We start from the raw sequence: 20115 nt of genomic DNA on the forward strand, positions 1-20115 counted from the left end.
CAATCCCACAGCCTGGAAGGGGTCGGAGAGAAAGAACAAGACTTAGAAGGGAGACTGCTCCTCGCCTCTAAGGGATCTGCTCCTCAGAGCCCTAGAGGTTCACTACCTTCATCTCATTTCTGTGCTGCGAAGACCCTAGGGTCCAGCTCTGGACTCAGGAGTTCCTGACTTTGAAGCAGAGTGATGACAACACACCTTGTCATCAATGGAGTAGTGCCAGGTGGGCAGGACAAGGTTTATGTTTGTATTAAGCAGATACTCAGCCTAAGTGGAGAGAACTTGGATAATAGGGAGGTCTGGTTAGAGAGTCTCTGAGAGGGACAGTCACCTACGTGGCCTCAGAGAGAAGCTATGAAACCTATCAAGAAAGAGTGACTTGGAAGGACATGCTTACTTCTAGCCCTCAGCCAGAGCCTTGACTCTCCTTCTGCAGCTCCAGGTCATGGCCTTCATGCTGGCAGCCTCCCTCCACCTGCCCAGGGGCTTCCGAGGAGGGCTTCTTCCTCAAGCCCCCATGTGGGCTTTCTAAGACCCTGTGTGCATAAAAAGGTGGCTTCCTGGGGACTGGCTGGGTAGCATAGCACTTAAGTTCATGCGCTCTGCTGTGGCGGCCCGGGGTTCACAGGTTCGGATCCCGGGTGCGGACCTATACACCGCTTATCAAAGCCATGCTGTGGCGGTGTCCCATATAAAGTAGAAGAAGATGGGCACCAATGTTAGCCCAGGGCCAATCTTCCTCAGCAAAAAGAGGAGGATTGGCAACAGATGTTAGCTCAGGGCTAATCTTCCTCAAAAAAGGAAAAAAAAAAGGTGGCTTCCTGCCCTTCATGGTAGTGGGGCCTTGCACAAGGTTGGGAGATGAAAAGCTGGCATTATAGGGCAGCCTGTGCCTTTCATTGACTCCCACTCTCTTCAAGCCAAGTTTCCAAATAACTGGGATGGTAACTGCCCAGTGTAACCCAAAGTCCTTTCTAAAGTTACTTGGCAAAAAGCCACCTGACTATTACTTAGCTCTCTGCAGAACGGCATGTACCAAGTCAGATCAGCCTTTTGGTGTGTGGGTGGATTAGCTGCTACTTAATACGATAGGGCGGGCCCATTTCCAGTTTGCACCAGCCCCCACTCTGCCTTCTCCCTGTATAACACAGCCTCACTTCTCTGTGAAGTTGAGCTTGCTTAGATGCGATGGCAAGGGCCAGAGGAGGAAGAAGAGCCAAAAAAAAAAAAATCCACAGTGGCTTTTGGAAACATATAGATGAAACTCCTGGGAAAGGGGTATGTAGGCTGAGGAACTAAATATTTTCTTTTGGCAGCAGGCACAGGGTACAGAATCATTTATCTGTGAATTACTCTAGCTCCTGCTGTGTCTATTCTATTTTAGCCCAGTAGTGCAAAGGGGAAGCAAGTCTAAACTTCTGACAAGCATATAAATTCCTTGAACTTTTGTTAAAGACCAAGGAAATCATTGCAAGTGCTTGGACAGGAAGCAAGGCCTCCTGGATTCTAGCTTCAACTTGGCCATTAATTTGCTGTGTGGCCTTGGGCAAGTTACTTTACCATTCTGGGCCTCAGTCTCTTTATCTTTAAAATGAAGGGTGTATTCATTAGGGAAAGCTGAGTGAATGGTATATAGGAACCCTCTATAATATTTTCACAACTTTTCTGTGAGTCTAAATTTATTTTAAAATAAAAAGCTTTCTTGGGCCAGCCCCAGTGGCCTAGTGGTTAAGTTCGGCGCACTCCCCTTTGGCAGCCTGGGTTCGGTTCCTGGGCACGGACATACACCACTCACCTGTCAGTGACCATGCTGTGGTGGTGGCTCACATACAAAAAGAGGAAGATTGACAGCAGATGTTAGCTCAGGGTGAATCTTCCTCAGCAAAGAAAAAAAAATAGAAGAAGAAAAAAAATAAAAAGCTTTCTTAAAAAGTGAAGGGGTTCTATAGACTATCTCCAAGATCCTCTGTAGCTCTAAACTGTGATTCTACGTTCTTATTTGTCTCTCTTCAGGTGAAATAAGTCTCTTTCCAGCTATCCAAATATATAACAGAGCAGAATTTTGCCCACTCCTCCTACCACACACATGAGGTTGATTAGCTCCAGCACAAACATATTTTCTGCTTTTAACATATCTTACACCCTGGGCAAAAACTGAATTCTCCAAAAACACATTAAAAACACTCCATCCATATCCACTTTGTTCCTGCAAACAAATACATTTACCCAGTAGGGAAGAGCTGTTTCGAGCAGTCCATGGTTACAGAATCTCAGTTTTCCCCTAGCAACCGAGCTAATTATAACTCCAGCTACCCGGTAACAGCACTAGATTTTCCTGACATTGGTTGGCAGTTTTAAAGCCATCTCAGCTCTGCTGGCACCTCCCATACTAAGAGGGCATCAGAGGAGCTGAGAGACGGGGAGAAGGGAAGCAACTACCTGAGTCAGGGTGAGAGTCCAAAGAGGCGTCCAGAATCATAGCACTCCAGGGCTGGGAGAGATGTCAGTGTCAGTCCCAGTCTAGCCCACCCATTTTATACATAAAGAACCAGAAGCTCAGAAAAAGTGACTTGTCTTAGCCAGGAACCTGGCAGTCTTCTTGATTCCTTTCCCTCAATCTTCCCATCCCATCAATCACCAAGTCCTACAGATATTTTACCTCCTAAATATTTTGCAGATCAGTTCCCTCCCCTCTATTCCTATTGCCAGGGCCCTCATTAAGGCCCTCATCATCTCTTGTTTGGCCTGCCTGTCCTCTTGCCTTATCTTCCTTGAGTCCATCTTCCCCACCCACCATGTTCCCTGCTGCTTAAAGCCCATCAAGGGCTCCTTATCATCCCCAGGATAAAGTCTACACTCTTTAAAATGGCACAAAGGAATATGCCCTGCATACTCTTCAGCCTCATTCTATGCCCAGTACTTAAATTTAGCAACACAAAACCACTTATAATTCTCCACATATACCATGCGGTTTGTTATCTCTAGGCTTTTGCTTCTGGCAAGAGCCCTTTCTTTCCACTCCACCATCCATTGACTAACTAAAGCTTACTCCTCTTTGAAGACAAAGCTCAGGGTTCATCTCCTCAAAGAATCCTTTGTAGATTTTCCTCCCATCTACTCCATTCAGTTGGGTTAGAGATGCCTCATACGGGTTCCCTTATGCCTTATATGCATCTCTATTATTGCTTTTTTACCACACTCGATCACTTGTGTTTTACTCATCTTTGAAGCCCTAACTTCCAGCATAATACTTGGAATATAGTTGGTACCCAATTAACATTTATTAATGGATGAACAGATAAATCCAAAGCTCTCCATGATCTATCATCTGCTTACCTTTCCAGTCTCATCTTACCCCCACAACAAATCCTCGATACCACATGTTCTAGCCATACTGAACGACTTGAAGTGTGCCAAGCACACAATGCTTTTCCACGCTTGTATGCCCTTGTATATACTGTTTCTTCTGTCCGAAATGCTCTTCCCCATTCTTTGTTGTGTTATTATCTTTTAAGATTCAATTCAAACCTCACATGCTTGGCAAGCCCTTTCCTGGTGGATTTTATCATTCTCCTTAATACTACAGAGCAATCTACACATACCTCTACAGTAGCCCTTATTACACCATTTTTATTTATTTGTTGATATCTTTCTCCACCAGCCTCAAACACACTGGCTGGCATATAGTAGATATGCAATAGATGTCTGAATCAATGAATGCATGCGTGTGAACATGAGTAAATGAACCGCCAAGGTGATAAGGCAAATAAGGGAAACATCTGAGACAGGAATTTAGAATGCTTATTCTTTCAACTATATCATATTACTTCTATCAGTGTGTAAACCTGGATGTACATAACTAATAGGAAGAAGAGGTGTCTTTGTAATAAGTTCATGCAGAAGTATAAATTACATAGACATAGGTAAGAGGATAATTGAAAGTGGATTAGAATTAAATCAGGTTCCAGAATTTAGTTTTAGATTTGTTTCCTAGTGATTAGAAGAACAGGTCTTAAGTATTCAAAGGAAAAAATTTCTTCTTCCCTTCTTCCTTACACATAACATAAAATTTACTATTTTAATCATTTTTAAGTATACAGTTCAGTGGCATTAAGTACATTCATATTGTTGTGCAACTGTCCATCTCCAGAACTTTCTCCCCAATTGACTACACCCATTAAACAATAACTCCCCATTCACTCCCCACAGTCCCTGGCAACCACCATTCTATTCTCTGCCTCTATGAATTTGACTACTCAAGGTATCTCATGTAAGTGGAACCATACAATATTTGTCCTTTTGTGACTAGTTTATTTCACTTAGCATAATGTCCTCAAAGTTCATCCACATTGTAACATGTGTCAGAATTTCTTTCCTTTTTAAGGCTAAACAACATTCTGTTATATGTATGTCCCCCATTTTGTTTATCCATTCATCTGTCAACGGACACTTAGGTTGCTTCTTCTTTTTGGCTGTTGTGAATAACGCTGCTATGAATGAGGGTGTACAAAAATCTGTTCGAGTCCCTGCTTCCACTTCTTTTGAGTATATACCTAGAAGTGGAATTCCTGGATCATATAATATTCTATGTTTAATTTTTTGAAGAATATCCATACCATTTTCCACAGCGGCTATACCATTTTACCTTCCCAACCAGCTGTATACAGTGTTTCCAGTTTCTCCACATCCTGGCCAACATGTTGTCTTCTGTTTGTTTTGTTTTGTTTTGTTTTTTATTAGCCATCCTAATAGGTGTGAAGTTGAAAGAAATTTTTAACCGAGAACACAAATATTGGTTACAACTATTTAATGAGTAGAGTTTCTCTACTTTCTTCCTACTTCCACTCCCAAAAAGAAAAGGAAATGGACAAGCATGCCTTCAAAGACCGCAGAAAGCTGAGAACGAGGAGTTAGCACACACAGTGTGCACAGACACGAACACACACAGACTACATTTATACCAGGCTTCCAGAGAACTGTTTAAAAATAGTTTGGCCAAAGTAGTTCTTACTTCTCTCTCTTTACTTATATTTTTCCCCTCTCTACTATACACATTTCTTAAAGTTATGTAAGTAAAACGCAGGGAAAAAAAACCTTAGCAGCTATCTAAACAAGGTATCCAATTGTAAAAAGAAAACGGAGTCAACTCCGTTAAATATAAGAAGAAAATTATTCCACTCTACAACAGCAACTGCAGCAGTCACTTTAGACAATAATCTGAGAAGGTGCAGGCTCTTTAATATGTGTCTGTAGGTACGTAGGATGGTAATAAGCCTTTACATTTATTTAACATCTAACACATTCAAACATACTTACGTATGGAGAGGAGGGCAGGGCAGGAACTCATGCCTCCATTTCAGGAGACTAAGGCTCAAAGAAGTTAAGGACAAGTCACAGGACACATAGCAGGAAAAGATAGATTTAGAACTCAGGCTTTCTGATTGAATCCAAAACTTGTGTCCCTACATTATCTCCCTCAAAGTTACTGTCTTTCTGTAATAGTCTTCCTTTGGTTCAAGTCAAGTTTCCTAAATTGTACAGCCTGTTGGAGTCGTTTGGGACCTCACTGAACTTTTGGGTGCTTCTTAGCACAGTAAGTCTGCATGTATACTGTTACTCATCATATTGCCCAAAGCCTAAAGAAATCAGGCTAAGACTATAGAAAATCAATCAGTGAGCAAAAGAAACTTAATAAAGAGAGTAGATCTTAAAAGTTCTCATTACAAGAAAAAAAATTTTCTAACTATGTGTGGTGATGGATGTTAACTAGACTTATTATGGTGATCATTTTACAATACATACGTATATCGAATCATTCTGTTGTCCACTTGAAACAAATATAATGTTTATGTCAATTATATCTCAATTAAAAGACAGATCTTAAAAAATAAAAAAATAAATAAAATAAGCTGAATTTAGAACCAGACCAAGCTATATCAAAGTATGAAACCAAGATGATAAAAATTTTTGAATTATAACCCATCACAGTCAGAATAGTAGTAATTTTTGTGAAAGCAAAGGACTTTGTGCCGTTACTAAATAAAATATTGTATTTCAAAAAAAGAAATTTAACAAACCCTTTCTTATTTATTCTTTTTGAAGAAATATTTGTATTTGACGGTGATAGTAAATTTGCTGCGACAGGGTTACTTGGGTAATATTATCTTATTTATACATGGGCAAACTAAAATGGAGAATTGAGACAAATAGGATAAGTGGACCCAAATCCACTACTGAGGAAAAAGAAACTGATTTGGAATAAAAAATGGTCCAGGATGAGTATGTCCAGTAATTAGACTTATCTGGATAATTTTGATACCTCTCAATTTGTCACAGTAATGGCAAATATTTCTTGAGGGCTTACTACATTATAGGTGTTGTGCTGATTTCAAGTCATTGGCTCATTGAATCCTGCCCCAGATCCTATAAGAGAGGTTCTATTACCACACCCACTTCAGCTCAGACAAATTACAGTATTTGCCCAAGTTAACACAGGTAGCAAGTGGTAAAACCAAGATTCTACCTCAGGTCTGTCTGGTTCATTACTCTTAACTACTATGCCCAGTGATAGCAGAATAGTAGAAATGATGAAAATTTGGTAGGCAAGTAAAGTCAGTAGGCTGTTTATCATGATTTTTTTTTTTAAAGATTTATTTATTTATTTATTTCTCCCCCCACCCCCAAAAGCCTCAGTAGATAGTTGTATGTCATAGCTGCACAGCCTTCTAGTTGCTGTATGTGGGATGCGGCCTCAGCATGGCCGGAGAAGTGGTGCGTTGGTGCGCGCCCGGGATCCGAACCCCGGGCCGCCAGCAGTGGAGCGCACACACTTAACCGCTAAGCCATGGGGCCGGCCCCTGTTTATCATGATTTTTAAAACCTAGCTGTAGAAATACGCTACGTATAAGCTTCAAGGTTTGCTCAAGAAAAATGTCATCAAACCCAAAATATGATAACATACAGCTCAAAAAAGTCAGACAGTTAAGGGCGATAAAACATTGGAACACAACTCCTTCAACTCCTCTCTAAAGGCTAAATCCACTTTAACCTTCTAATATCAATTATGTCATATTCAAACATTGACTCTATCTGGGCCAGGATGACTGCATTCAGTTTCTCCTAACGTTTTTGTTGTTAGATCTAGGCCTGTCAGATTTTAAATTCCATTTTTAGAATGGAACCTTAAATCTTTTTTAAAGCAACCTTGGGTAATAATAAAGTCACACAAGTTTAACAAGTGAGTAGCCATGATGGGGCAAAACACAGTGGACAGTGGTTTTGTGTGCTGTTTGGGGACTGGGTGTTTACCACACAGCAGTGGATTTCATAAATTCCAGGGTCAGGCATAGTTCTAGTGGCGGCACACTCAGCTATCATGAGAATATGCAGGATTAGATAATCAACAACAAGGAAGTCAGTCAAGTTGCCCAGAAATTATTTACCAGAGCAGCTGCAGTCCAGAAATGCTAACAAGCCAGTCTCCCTAGGAGTGGGCCATACTCAGCTGTGGACCACTCAGCATTTTCTCAATTTACTTTGCTCCAGAATCAGAAGCTATATGTACTGCAACGGTTTCTCCTTTCCTTGCTTTTTACGTTCAAAACTGTCCCCAAAAAACTGAACCTACAATTAATATTTGCTACCAAGAGGGGGCAGTGGTACCTAATCATGTAGGTATATGCCCCACTTTATCTGTGCTGAGGGTAAGCAGCCTCTACCTGTGTTTTTTTTTTTAATTATTTACAAATATTGAAGCTTAAAAAATAGTTTAACTTAGTTAACAGAAAAGTAGCTAGTTTCACAGAACCAATTTTTATGTATAATTTAACACTTTTATTAACCCATTACTAGTACGAGTCTTAAGATTATTTCTGAATTCTCTGAACAGCTTGAAAAAGAGAAACCCTTAACTTCTTTTTTGCTTACTTGCTTTGAAGTTGATACTTCTAGGTTTTTATATAACTCTCTCTTACAACTTCTCATACAATTAAATATCCTTGTAGCTTCCTTTACATTTAAGGATTATATCTATTTTAGTCTCTCCCTCCATCAACTACCTAAAGAGGACATGCCACTTGGAAAGAGAAAGATTGAACCCACTCTCTAGTCCTTTTCTCCTAAAGTTTCCCATATTGCCCTTCCCTGCAGTCATCATGGTGAAACGCTTGATCGTCTCTAAGACTAATTTTTCACTCTTAAGTACAAATATCCCAACAAAAATCTGCCATAGCAAAAATAGAAAAAATGATAAAATAATTACTATTCACAATAAACTTGCATTACATATGTTTCACAAACATTGGTTTTCTTTAAGAGAATCATGCATACAGCACCCAGATTATTGCAGATTCTAAGTTGGGTGTGATTTAATGTTTTTACTATATTTAAAGAAGTGTCCTTCCAACACCAAAGAAAAATCAAGCTAAGTTTGGTCACAGAACAGAGCCCTAAATTCCCAAGTGAACCATCTGATTTACCATGTGATGCATCGCATGTCACTCTCGATGTCTCTTTGCCAACACTGCTGCTAATTAATCATCCTAACCTTGCAGAATCACAATGTGACTAAGAAGGATGAATGTAAAACACACTCATGGGAATATCTGAGGGTGAGATTAAAAGAGCCAAACCTCTTCGTCATTTTTAAATATCATACTATTACTACTAGTAGGCATGTAACTACCATCCCCTCATATATGTACGAAGCTGTGAAGTTTACAAAGTGCCTTGATATAAGTCTTCTTATTTAATCTTTTTTTTTTTTTTCAGGGAGGTTTTTTTTTTTGTGAGGAAGATCAGCCCTGAGCTAACATCCATGCTAATCCTCCTCTTTTTGCTGAGGAAGACCGGCTCTGAGCTAACATCTATTGCCAATCCTCCTCCTTTTTTTTTTTCCCCCAAAGCCCCAGTAGATAGTTGTATGTCATAGCTGCACATCCTACTAGTTGCTGTATGTGGGACGCGGCCTCAGCGTGGCTGGAGAAGCGGTGCGTCGGTGTGCGCCCGGGATCCGAACCCGGGCCGCCAGTAGCAGAGCATGCACACTTAACCGCTAAGCCACGGGGCCGGCCCCTTCTTATTTAATCTTTATGGCTGCTGTTTATTCATACTCTCAACAAATAATTTTCAGGGTCTATGATGCTGTGTGTTATCCTTGATGCCAGTTCTCCAGGGACTGGAACTGGCTTAGAGAGGTTAAGTAACTTGCCTAGGTCCCCTGGCTCTCCAGGGGTCCTGATGTGGTGGTTTTTTAAGCCGTTGTCCTTCCATCAAAACAGAACTGCCCTGGTTTCTGTCAACCCCTCATCACTACATAGTGTGATAAACTAATTTCAACTATGATGTTAATGATTGAAAATGGCTTTATGTGTTCTCGTTCCCAAAGAATAAGAGCATTTTAACCTAAGGCTTCAGTGCTCCCCAAGTAATCATCGCCAAATGGGATGAGCAATGTGACAGGTGGACTGAACAAAATTTGGTGAGAAGGGAAAGGAGGGGACACAGTAGCTTGAGATCCCTCAAATCATATGATGCCAGTAGCTGCCTGACTCCTCTGCATTTAAGAGTAGGAAGAGACAGGGCCTTGTCTATTCCCTGTATGGGACTAACGACAACATTAGGATAACAAAAGGGTTGTCACCTTTGCTTGTGACAATGTCACGTGACATTCCCCTGCCCCCGTGCAGCTCCTTAATCACACTTCTCCAGGAGAGCAATGGTGTCCTCTCACACCCCACCCAAAGTGTTCCCTGAAGACTGTCTCCTTAGCCAGTGCAAAACAGAAGGTAAGACCAAATGATTCAAGCAGTTGGTTGGTTCAAGCTAAAAATATCCTTTCCTTCCAATTATCTAAGAAATTGTCCTTCCTTCTGCCTTGCTTTGGAGACAGTTAATGGGGAAATACTCCTCCTTCTGCCCAGTAAACAAATTCATTCACTATTCTTACCCTGAGGCAAATATTGTCACTCATCTTCCCCCTTTCTCCATGTCTGAGTTCCCAATCCTCACTTGGCAACATTCTCCTCAACCCCTGGCAGCTCCAATGAGGCACACTCACTACAAGCCACATACAAGATGAAAGATGAGTCTGGACCAATTTCAGGAAAATTCCATTTAAAACACAGAAATGCAGGAAAGACAGAACATAGGGCCAAATCCCCCAAATTTAGCTAACCATATTATTTGAATTTACCAAATAATCATTTAGGTTTCATAGACACCAGTTACTCCTTTGATACAAGATACTATTTAGCAGCCTGTAATGCTTCCTAACCTTCTTCTCGACAGGACAGAGCACACATAGACAGTGATAGCTTTGTACGGTCTCCTGGCATAAACAGCTGGAAATTTAGAATCTCTGATTAAATCAGAGGCGACCAGCTCCAAGTCACTCAGGCCACTTTAGTGCTTGCCCAGACACTAAGAGAAAACCAATATTGTGGTAACCAGTTAGGAAGCTTAATCCTTGTAACCCATAGCCTAATGTCCCCTTATCAAGGTGCTGTCTCATCTCACCCTCAACTCAGCAAACCTCCTCCGTCTTCGTTCCCCACCCCAACCTTCAATCAAGACAGCCCTCCCTTTCAGGGAAGCCACCATTCCCTGTCCCACCCCTCCTCAGGCCAGCTCCTAGTCCATCAGTACCCTTTTTGTCATTCTAAGGTGAACTATACCTAAGACTGAAATGCCTAAGATTCTGTCTTAAAAGCTGATCTGCATAATCATCTTCAAAAACAAACAAGAATCTCTCAAGGAACAGAAATGTCCTCAGTCCCTGCCCTTTTCTCCAGAGCATTAGTCCCTGCCCCCATGAGAAGGGGCACTTCTCTAGCAGAAGGTGTGACCTGGAAACTACCTGCCTCAGAGTCACCTCTGGGGCTTGTTTAAAAATGCAAGTTTTGAAGTTCCCGGTTGCTAAATCAGAATCCCTGGGAGTGAGTCATGGAATCTACATTTTAAACCAGCTTCCAAGGTAATTGTTCTGCACAGCTCCAGACCAAGAGTTTGAGAGCCTCTGATTTAATCCAGCTTCCTCCCACTACAGAGAAGGAAAGTAGAAAACAGGCACAACAGAGGTAAAATGGGTTGTCCAGGGTCACAAGGCATTAAGATGACCAGACAGGGCCTGGAACCCGCCTACCTCACTAATTAGCACAGCAGAGCTAGGAAAAGCCTGGAATATCGTTGGGTCCGAAGGGTCCGCCACCAGCCCCCGCCCGGCGGGGAGCGCACGGCCCCTGCACTCACCCGCTTGTAGATGTCATCCCGGCTGGCCTCATACTTCTGCTGCATGCGCTCCTCCAGGAAGTAGATGCGCAGCTTGAGGCTGAAGTTCTCCTTCTTCAGGTCATTGAGGTGCTGGGACAGAGTGCGATATCCATTAGACATGGTGGGCAACCCATGGGGAGGAGCATGCCCAGTCGCCCCCTCACCCCAGGAACTTGGTGCAGCTGCACCGCGACATGAAGCGAGCCGGCTGTGAGGCTGCTGAGGCTACAGCGACATGGCCCTGATGGCTGGCTCTCTCTCAGGGACTTGGGACTGGGCTTACTGTTCTGGGTGCTGGAGCCCAGCACACTTTCCTTTTTTACCTCCGGGAGATATTTGCGGAATCCCTGACAGAGGAACATGCTGCATGAACTCAGACACAAGTGGTGTAACCCGACTCCAAGCCAGGACTTGGCTGTCACCCTCCCAGAGCCTCCCAGGCCCAACTGTAGGCAGTTAACAGATTCTCGGAAAAGAGAGGGGACTGACCCCCAGAAGCTTCCAGCAAATGAGGAACGGAGTAATTCAAGGTGATGGGGAGGTTGCAAAAAAGAGAAGGAAATGAAGGGGGGTGTGTGTGAGTGGGTATTTAAGTTCCTGGTGGCTGATTTACACAACAAAACCCAAAGGAGTGTGGCCAGAAGCAAGAAATACGGTTGCTATAGAGAAGAGCACACATATACAAAATGGTGACCACTCGTCAAATATCCCTCTCTGTCAGGCGCAAATCTTAAAGAGCTACTAACCGCAGGGGTCTCTCATTTCCTTTGATGATTCAGAAGCTCACCTCAAATCAGTTCCTACCCAGTTTTCCTCCCTGGAATTTTCAATCCCTGAGACAGTTAAATAAATAGCCTTTATTACCATGCGCCTCCCCTCATACACACTAGAGCCACCCCCTAAAGAAAGAGCGAATCTTCTAGTTCAGTGGAGTCTTTGCAAACTCTGTTTACCAGTTACACAAGCTCACAAAGAGGCAGGGTCAAAGGCTCCTCTCCTCAAGGGATGAGAGAAAGAGAGGGAGGGAGGCGTCAGCCTGGAGCCCAGAGATTTCAGCCAGTCACTGGTTCTTAACTCCGGCACCTGCCAAGTGGAGCCAGGCACTCATCGCCAGATCCTGCTCGTAAAGCAATTTAAGATTCTTGAATGACAGCTGCAACATTAGCAGGAAGTATTATTTATACCACATCACACGGGACATTGAAGGTGACTGGGAGACAACCCCACAGCACAGATACCAAACACAGCTTCTTGGTTGCAGTAACACTAGGTTGAAAACAAAATTAATATTAACATCCAATGTAAAGAAGACTAAAAAATTTAGCCTTAATTCAAGCACTCACTTCTTCCTCCCCAAAATACCTGCTCTTCTTTCTTCTAATTCTTTCTTAACTCTACATAATAATTCCAATCAATATCTCCTGAGTACCCACCAGGTAGTATGTTGGGCTTGAGAGATACAAAAATGAAGACAGTCCCAATCCTCAAAGAACTAAGTGGCTATATACATATAGTATGTGTTTTACACTACAATTCTCCAAGCTTGTGTTATTCAAACTTTTTACATTTTATACTGCAATCCAGTATACACACATACCCGTACACACATAACTGAAGCAGAAATTTCACAAAGTGATATTACCATCACCATGGTGATGCACTCACATATTATCTATTCTATTTCTCTTTCTGGGAGGGAGCCACTGAATTGATTTCATGACCCACTAATAAGTTTCATCCTAAAGTTTGAAAAACACTGAATCTGGGAATCCAGAAGAAAGAGTAATTAATTCTTACTGTGATGATGAGAGAAAACTTCACTAGGAGTTGCACTTGCACTTTGCTTTGAAAGACAGAAAAAGTTGAGTGAATAAAGTGGCCCCAGGAGGGCATAATTAGAACTGGGGATTCTCTCGGATAGATTTGGATTATAAGTAAGGTGACATGCTTCTTACCACAGACCGTGACTTAAGACAAAATATTCCTCATTAAAAAAAAAATCTAAAATTTAAAATTTAGTTTTATTTATTTAGTTTAAAATTCATTTAGCTATTTTCATTAAATCTGTGCTCTTAGAATAAATTATTTTCATTTAGGCTTAGAGACAGGAAGAGAAAAGTCTGAATTAAAACTCAGAAGATCCTTTTCTGGTCCCAGTTCTGTTACTAAATAGCTGAAAGACCTTGGAAGTGCACTTCTCCGGAGGCCTAACTGTTCTCATTTATAAAATGAAGTGGTTGGAAACTAGGTGCTTTTTAAGGCCCTTTCTTGGTCTAAGCTCCTAGAGGAATAACCTAGTTATTATCACCTCCATTTTGCACAAGGGGAACCAGGCTGCCAGAGTCTAGATTAGTGTCTAATCATGCCTTCGAAGTCTACTTGGATTGCTTCATCACATAAGAAAATTTAGTAAAAGTTTTATGGAAAGTAAAATTGCATATGAATGCAGGGTATTCTCATCCAACCTAGATATTTCTTTCTATACATTAATGCCTATTTCTTATTATGCCCTGCAATCCTTGTTCTCCTACCTCTCTGGCCTCTTTTCTGTGTTTTTTGCCAGTTCCTTACAGCAAGTGCTTAAATGATGGCTAGTCCTTAGCCTTCTGATTTTTTCTCGTCACACTTTCTCCCTTAGAGATTTTATCCACTTTTAGGGCTATCACTTTTGCCTCCCAAACAACCCCCAAATCTCCAACCGAGTCCTCTCACCCAAGATCTAGCTCTACACATCCAAATCTTTCTTTGCTAGATAGTTCAACTTGAATGTCCCATTCTCACAAACAACCTCACAGCAAAACCTTCTGCAACAGTCTCTACCATGTCTGTCAGAATTCACTCCAGCCATCTTTTCTCTGTATCATAGCTAAAGTTTTCAAAACTTAAATCTTATCCCGTCATCTCCTCTACTTAAAACCCTTCACAGGCATCTCATCACTCTTAGAATAAAAGGAAAACCCCACCACATCCCCTCAAGACACCCTGCCTGTTTTTCAAGTCCTAGTTGGAATCCCACCCAAACAAAGCCATCCCTGCTACGTCAGCCTAGAAAGACTTCTTCCTCTTTTGAACTCCTAAGACAAATATTAGCATTTGGCAAGTGTTCTTATGCTGCCTCATGATATTGCCTTCTGTTGTCTTGAAGGGTTATTTACACCTTGTAGAGCTATTTAACTTTTCTTGCGTTTATGTCTCACCAACTAGTCTGGAAGTTACCCAAGGAAAGGGTCAATGACTTATAAGTCTTTCTAGCCTCCTTCTGCTCCCATAACAACCGAGAAGACCTCTCCAATAACATCCACCCCCCTGTGCAGTCCCAGCCTGTTTTACAATCACCCCAACCAGACTAGAGTGTTTTGAGGGCTGGTAAGGCATATTTTGTGTCTTTGTATTCTCATTGCGTAGTATTTAGGAAGCACTCCCCAAATATTTGTTGAATTAATGAAAAGATAAGTATTCCATAAAGATTTTACTTTTTGCTCATTTGATTTATTAAATATGGGCTAGCTTGCTTGTATTATTGTCATAACTTTCCAATAATATAGAAAGGTTTGTTTTAATAGTTCCAAAGAAAATACATTTGCTAGAATGGTTACTGTAGAAAAATGATTTTTGTTCACTTGAATTTCTAAGTTTATATGCCCATCTTGACCTTTTTCCTGAACTCCAATCTATATCTGACTTCCTAGTAGAAATCTCCCCTTGAATATAGACATCTCATACTTGTGATACCTAAAACGGAACTCCAGATCTTTCCCAGCACTCTGTATCTCCCTTAATTGTTTTTTTATGCTATAGTACCATCACCTTCCAAAACATTTTATTTACTTATTTGTCTTGTTTCTTGTCTGTCTCTCCCCACTAGTCTGTAAACTCCATGAGAAAGCCAGGAGTTTTTCCTGTTTTGTTCGCTGCTACATCATCAGTACCAAGAATGGTGCCTGTACATAATAGGTGCTAGATAAATATCTGTTGAATAAAAGAATGGATAAATAATTAACCTGCTGACTTGGACCTCACTGGATTTAATTCTAATAGAACCCAATCTGTATACAAGATTACACAGATGTTTTAGGATGAAGAGCGTATCTAAAGGCATTCCTCTTTGTAAAAAGATTATAAGTAAAATAAATTATTCTGACAGACTAATTTCCATACAGAATGCAGAATCTGAACTTTGTATAAGAGTTCTGAAAAAACGGGAAATAATATACGACAAACTACAATCAAAGAACGATATGAACTGTACAAATGGTAAAAACCATAGAAATTAGGAAAGAGAGGCTGTCAGACAAGGTTCCACAGAGAACTGGCGTTTAGCTCCCCTTGAAGGATGAATCCAAGTCTGGATTGGCTGAGGGGAAGATACAGGGCCATCTGGGCAGGTGGAACTTGAGCAGAGGTGCAAAGGGCAGACTGGACAGAAACAAAAGGCCGGTACTGTCCTGTAATGGGGAACAAAGATGATGGGAGTGACGAACCATTTTCGGGAGATCTTGAAAGTCAGGGTGAGGAGCCTGAGTTTGTTCCCCTAGGCAGATCCTGGCTCTCAATTTGGACAAAGAGTGAGGAGAAAGGCCATGGGGGAGGGCCAGGAACTTGCTTACTAAGAAGATTGTTTGTTTGTTTATTGCTTATGTTTTGTTTTACTCGTTTGCTTTTTGTAGCTTTAACAAACAAATATACACATACCTGGGCTGCACACTAAATCTTCTGGGAGCAGCTCCCAGGCCTATATGTTTTGATAGGCACTGCATTGCTTAGAAAACAAAGAAACACTGCAGGTTCTTGAGCAAGGGACAGTGTTTCTATCTTTGTTCTTTTTTATATAGTATATCTAAAATCTTTACTCTTCTCTCAAATTACCTTTTCCAAACTTTTAATGGCTCTTCCCTCCTCTTTCCTTAGTTTCTTCTTCCCACCGCTTCTTAATGTATTAGTGTGGACTGGAAATAAGACTTTAATAAGGACTCAATCAACGCCAACAATAGTAGGAGGATTACAGCCCAGCTGTTGTGCATCATGCCCCATTAACATAACCAACTGACAAGTCAGCCTTTAAAAAAAACTTAGCTTCACATTTGCTTAACATATTCAGACCCCCCAGATAGGTCTTATAATGGAAATGCTTGAAAACATAATAATCTTTTACAATTCTCTCTCTCAAAAATAAAGTTCCACTCTACTAAAAATGATTAATCATCTTAATTGACACATTCTTTTCAAATATAATAAAACTTCTGCAACTTAAACTCTACTAATTTGATATCTGTGATAATTCATATCTTTACAGTTCATGAAAATAAAAATATTCTTAAATAACTTAATATGGTAAACAGAGGAACAGGAGAATAGTGTTTTAAGTAACCTTTGAAGCTATACTATTCATTTACAAATGGGCAATAAATATTATCACCATCATGCATATTGTCCAGGTAGGGTAGCGCGACCTTGTGGAAAGAGCAAAAGCTTTTGAACCAAGGAGACCTAGGTATTTTCTGATTGTGTAACTTTGGGAAAATTACTTACTAGTAATTAACTGTAGGAAAGGAGTCAGAAGACTGGGATCTGGGTAGGGTACTAAGGAGGCTGCAACTGTATCTGTTATGTTAACTTTTGTTTTTTAATCTGAGGCAAATAGGCTGAAAATAATATTCATTAAAATTTAGATATTGGATACATGGACCAGTGTTTTATTATTCTTTGTACATTCCTGTTGTTTGTGAAACAGCTCATAATTTCAAAAAACTATTTTAAGGGCAATCAAACTAGGAATCAGAGGGAGGCAGCTGTCCATTAGATACAAGGATGAATTCTCCAGTAGAGTTGGATGTAATGAACTTATTGCCACACCTCATCCATACATTCATACATCAGATATTTATTGAGCCCTTACATTATGAGAGATAGTAAATTTCCTGTCACAAAAGGGACTCGACTGAAACTAAAGAACCACTTGTCAGGGATATTGCTGGAAGTCGTCACACGTCAACTAGGAGTTAGCTCTAGAGGACTTTTAAGATCCTAAGCTATCCTGAGATTCCATGTTTGAAACATACTTTCTCATAGAAACAATACTACCAAAGGCAGCACCAATGAGAGAGCTATCACTTTTGAAGAATCTCAGAACACCCCACCAGCTCTCTTATAGCAGAGCTCTAAAAGGTGGTGGGAGTCTGGCTGCCTTGTGCAGTAAGAGGAAAAAGGGATTAGCGAGCGTAAAGGACGTCATATTTTCAAGACAAAAGCAGCAATGATGACTGGGACCCAAAGATGATCCCCAATAGACTATTTAACCTATAACTTTGCTAACTGTCATATTTTCAAAACAGACATATGGGAAGGGCACACAACCAGCTGGAGAGTATTTCCTGCTCTTTAGCATCCAGTGGAATCCAACCCAGGAACCCAACTTGTTTTGGATTGGAGGATGGGAGTAGACAGGAAGGGATGGGGCAGGGAGGAGGAGGAGGACGGCTTTTTTCCACATATAAATATTTTATTTATAATACATCTATGTGTCTGGGAGTCCCTATGCTTTTCTGAAAGAATCTAAATTGCAGGAATACAAAAGTTGAATTCCTGGCTGTTTTAATGACTTGGACTTGTATTACAAAATTGATTGGATATAATTACACTGTCTTCACAACAACAATCACCTGCTAGGATTGGACAACGTACAAATCACTTCCATGTATATTGTTTCATTTTATCTCGTGAAGTAAGCAGATTACGTATTATTATCCCCATTACTGTAAAGGAAAATGAGACGTCCAGAAGTTAGCTGACTTGCTCATCTAGAAAGTGGAGGAGCACAGACCACAGCATCCAAGAGTCTGACCCATATTGCATACTCCTCAGGGCCTTAATCATGACACTAGATGACCCCTATGAACCTTGGATTCCCTTGTGACTGATCAAGTACTTCTACTTCTACCTCAGGTCTCTGCATCTTTTCAAAAAGTAACCTTCACTGTAAATAATCTTCCTTGGGACCCTGGAGGATCTGACCACCTGAACCTATATAAAATATGGTTTTCTCCATTTTCAAGATGAATAACCAAAAGGTTAAACATAGAGTTACCATGTGACCCAGCAATTCCACTCCTAGTTATGTACCCAAGAAAACTGAAAACATATGTCCACACAAAGTCTCACATGTGAATGTTTATAGAAGCATTATTCATAACAGTTAAAAAGTAGAAACATCCCAAATCTCCATCAACTGATGAATGGATATACAAAGTTTAGTATAGCCATACAATAGAATATTATTCATCCATAAAAAGGAATGAAGTACTGATGCATGCGACAACACGGATGAACCTTGAAAACATTATACTAATGCGAAAGAAGCCAGGCACAAAAAGTCACATATTGTATGATTCCGTTTATATGTTCAGAAAAGGCAAATCCATAGAGAAAGAAAGTAGATGAGGGGCCGGCCCAGTGGCATAGCAGTTAAGTGCATGCGCTCTGCTGCAGCAGCCTGGGGTTCGGATCCTGGCAGCACACCGATGCGTTGCTTCTCAAGCCATGTCGTGGCAGCGTTCCATATAAAGTGGAGGAAGATGGGCATGGATGTTAGCCCAGGGCCAGTCTTCCTCAGCAAAAAAAAAAAGAGGAGGATTGGCAGATGTTAGCTTGGGGCTGATCTTCCTCGCAAAAAACAAAAAGAAAGAAAGAAAGTAGATGAGTGGCTTCCAGGGGCAGGGGGGAGGGGGAATGGGGAGTGACTGCTAATGGTATGAGGTTTCTTTGGGGGTGATGAAAATGTTCTGTAACTAGGTAGTGGTAATTGTTGCACAACTCTGTGACTATACTAAAACCATGGAACAGTACACTTTAAAAGGGTGAATTTTATGGTATGTAAATTATATTTCAATAAAGCTGTTATTTAAAAAAGAAGAAAGAAACCCAAGCTGGGAGAAGTAACTTGCCCAGTCCTTTGCCTTTTAGAAAGGATTTTTTTATGATAAAGATCAAAGCTCAATTCACTTCAGTTAAAAGTAAATAGTATAAAACTGATCATTTCTAAACATTCTGCATATTAATCCTGTTTAGATTATGGGGCCCTAACATAAAGGCTAGAAGTATCCTCTAAGCAGCACTCAAGATTGAAAACTCATGGGTTTCTATGTTTTATCAAGTTAAAAAGTTTTGTTACAATCCTCAGATAAAACAGAAAGAAAACATATGATCCACTCTATATTTCGACACAGGAAAAACACACTCATTAGGCTGTCCTGAAGAATATGCATAACTTTTGCAGACGTTCTAACAAGGAACATGTCAATCAAAGTCAATCAACTCCGTCTCCACTCATTAACCCTTAACTTACACACAGGGCTTCTGTTCAGTGTTTGAGAAGGTAAGTGTTGATGCCTGCATCAGAAAGTACGGCAAATTCTACAAAGATCTGTTTTTTTTCCTCTTTGGTTGCACAATAAAGAAATCTTTCTTCTGCAACTCTGTTTCTGAAATTTCAACATAATTCCTGAAGTTAGAGTCTTTTAAATGCTAAAATATTAATATCATTCCATTTTCTCCCCTAAAACTCAGAAGCAGACTGATATCCATCCTCTACACAGCCTTTTCTTGAAATAACTGGACTGATGACAAGAGAGCTAACAACAGAACTATTACATCAAGTTGATAAATAAACTCTGTCTTAGGCAGCATCATCATGTGGTTAAAGGATAGGGATTCAGATGACGTTCCTGCTGCCTTCTCCCACCATAGATACACACCCACACCACCCCAATCCTGGAATAACAAGGTGTCGTCATCATCATCATATAAGAGCGCTGTGAACTCTATAAAACCAAAACAAAACAAATAACAACTTCC

The 20115-nt window shown here is 40.7% G+C and overlaps 1 protein-coding gene across 6 annotated transcripts in view; it reads right to left on the minus strand.

Moving 5' to 3' along the window:
- Positions 1–20115, minus strand: part of PDE4DIP (phosphodiesterase 4D interacting protein) — a 198988-nt gene that overhangs the window by 120709 nt on the left and 58164 nt on the right. For 4 of the 6 annotated variants that reach the window (XM_087444629.1, XM_087444580.1, XM_087444575.1 and 1 more), the window contains exon 4: positions 11245–11355. In XM_087444629.1, the coding sequence (XP_087300755.1) occupies positions 11245–11355 (111 nt within the window). Of the gene's footprint in view, positions 1–11244; positions 11356–11588; positions 11716–11754; positions 11815–20115 lie in introns of those variants that run through there. The other 2 variants (XM_014779958.2, XM_087444612.1) reach the window with 2 other exon arrangements.

The sequence above is a fragment of the Ceratotherium simum genome, chromosome 2, assembly GCF_057802395.1.
Source record: "Ceratotherium simum simum isolate JZ-2026a chromosome 2, ASM5780239v1, whole genome shotgun sequence".
NCBI lineage: Eukaryota > Metazoa > Chordata > Mammalia > Perissodactyla > Rhinocerotidae > Ceratotherium > Ceratotherium simum.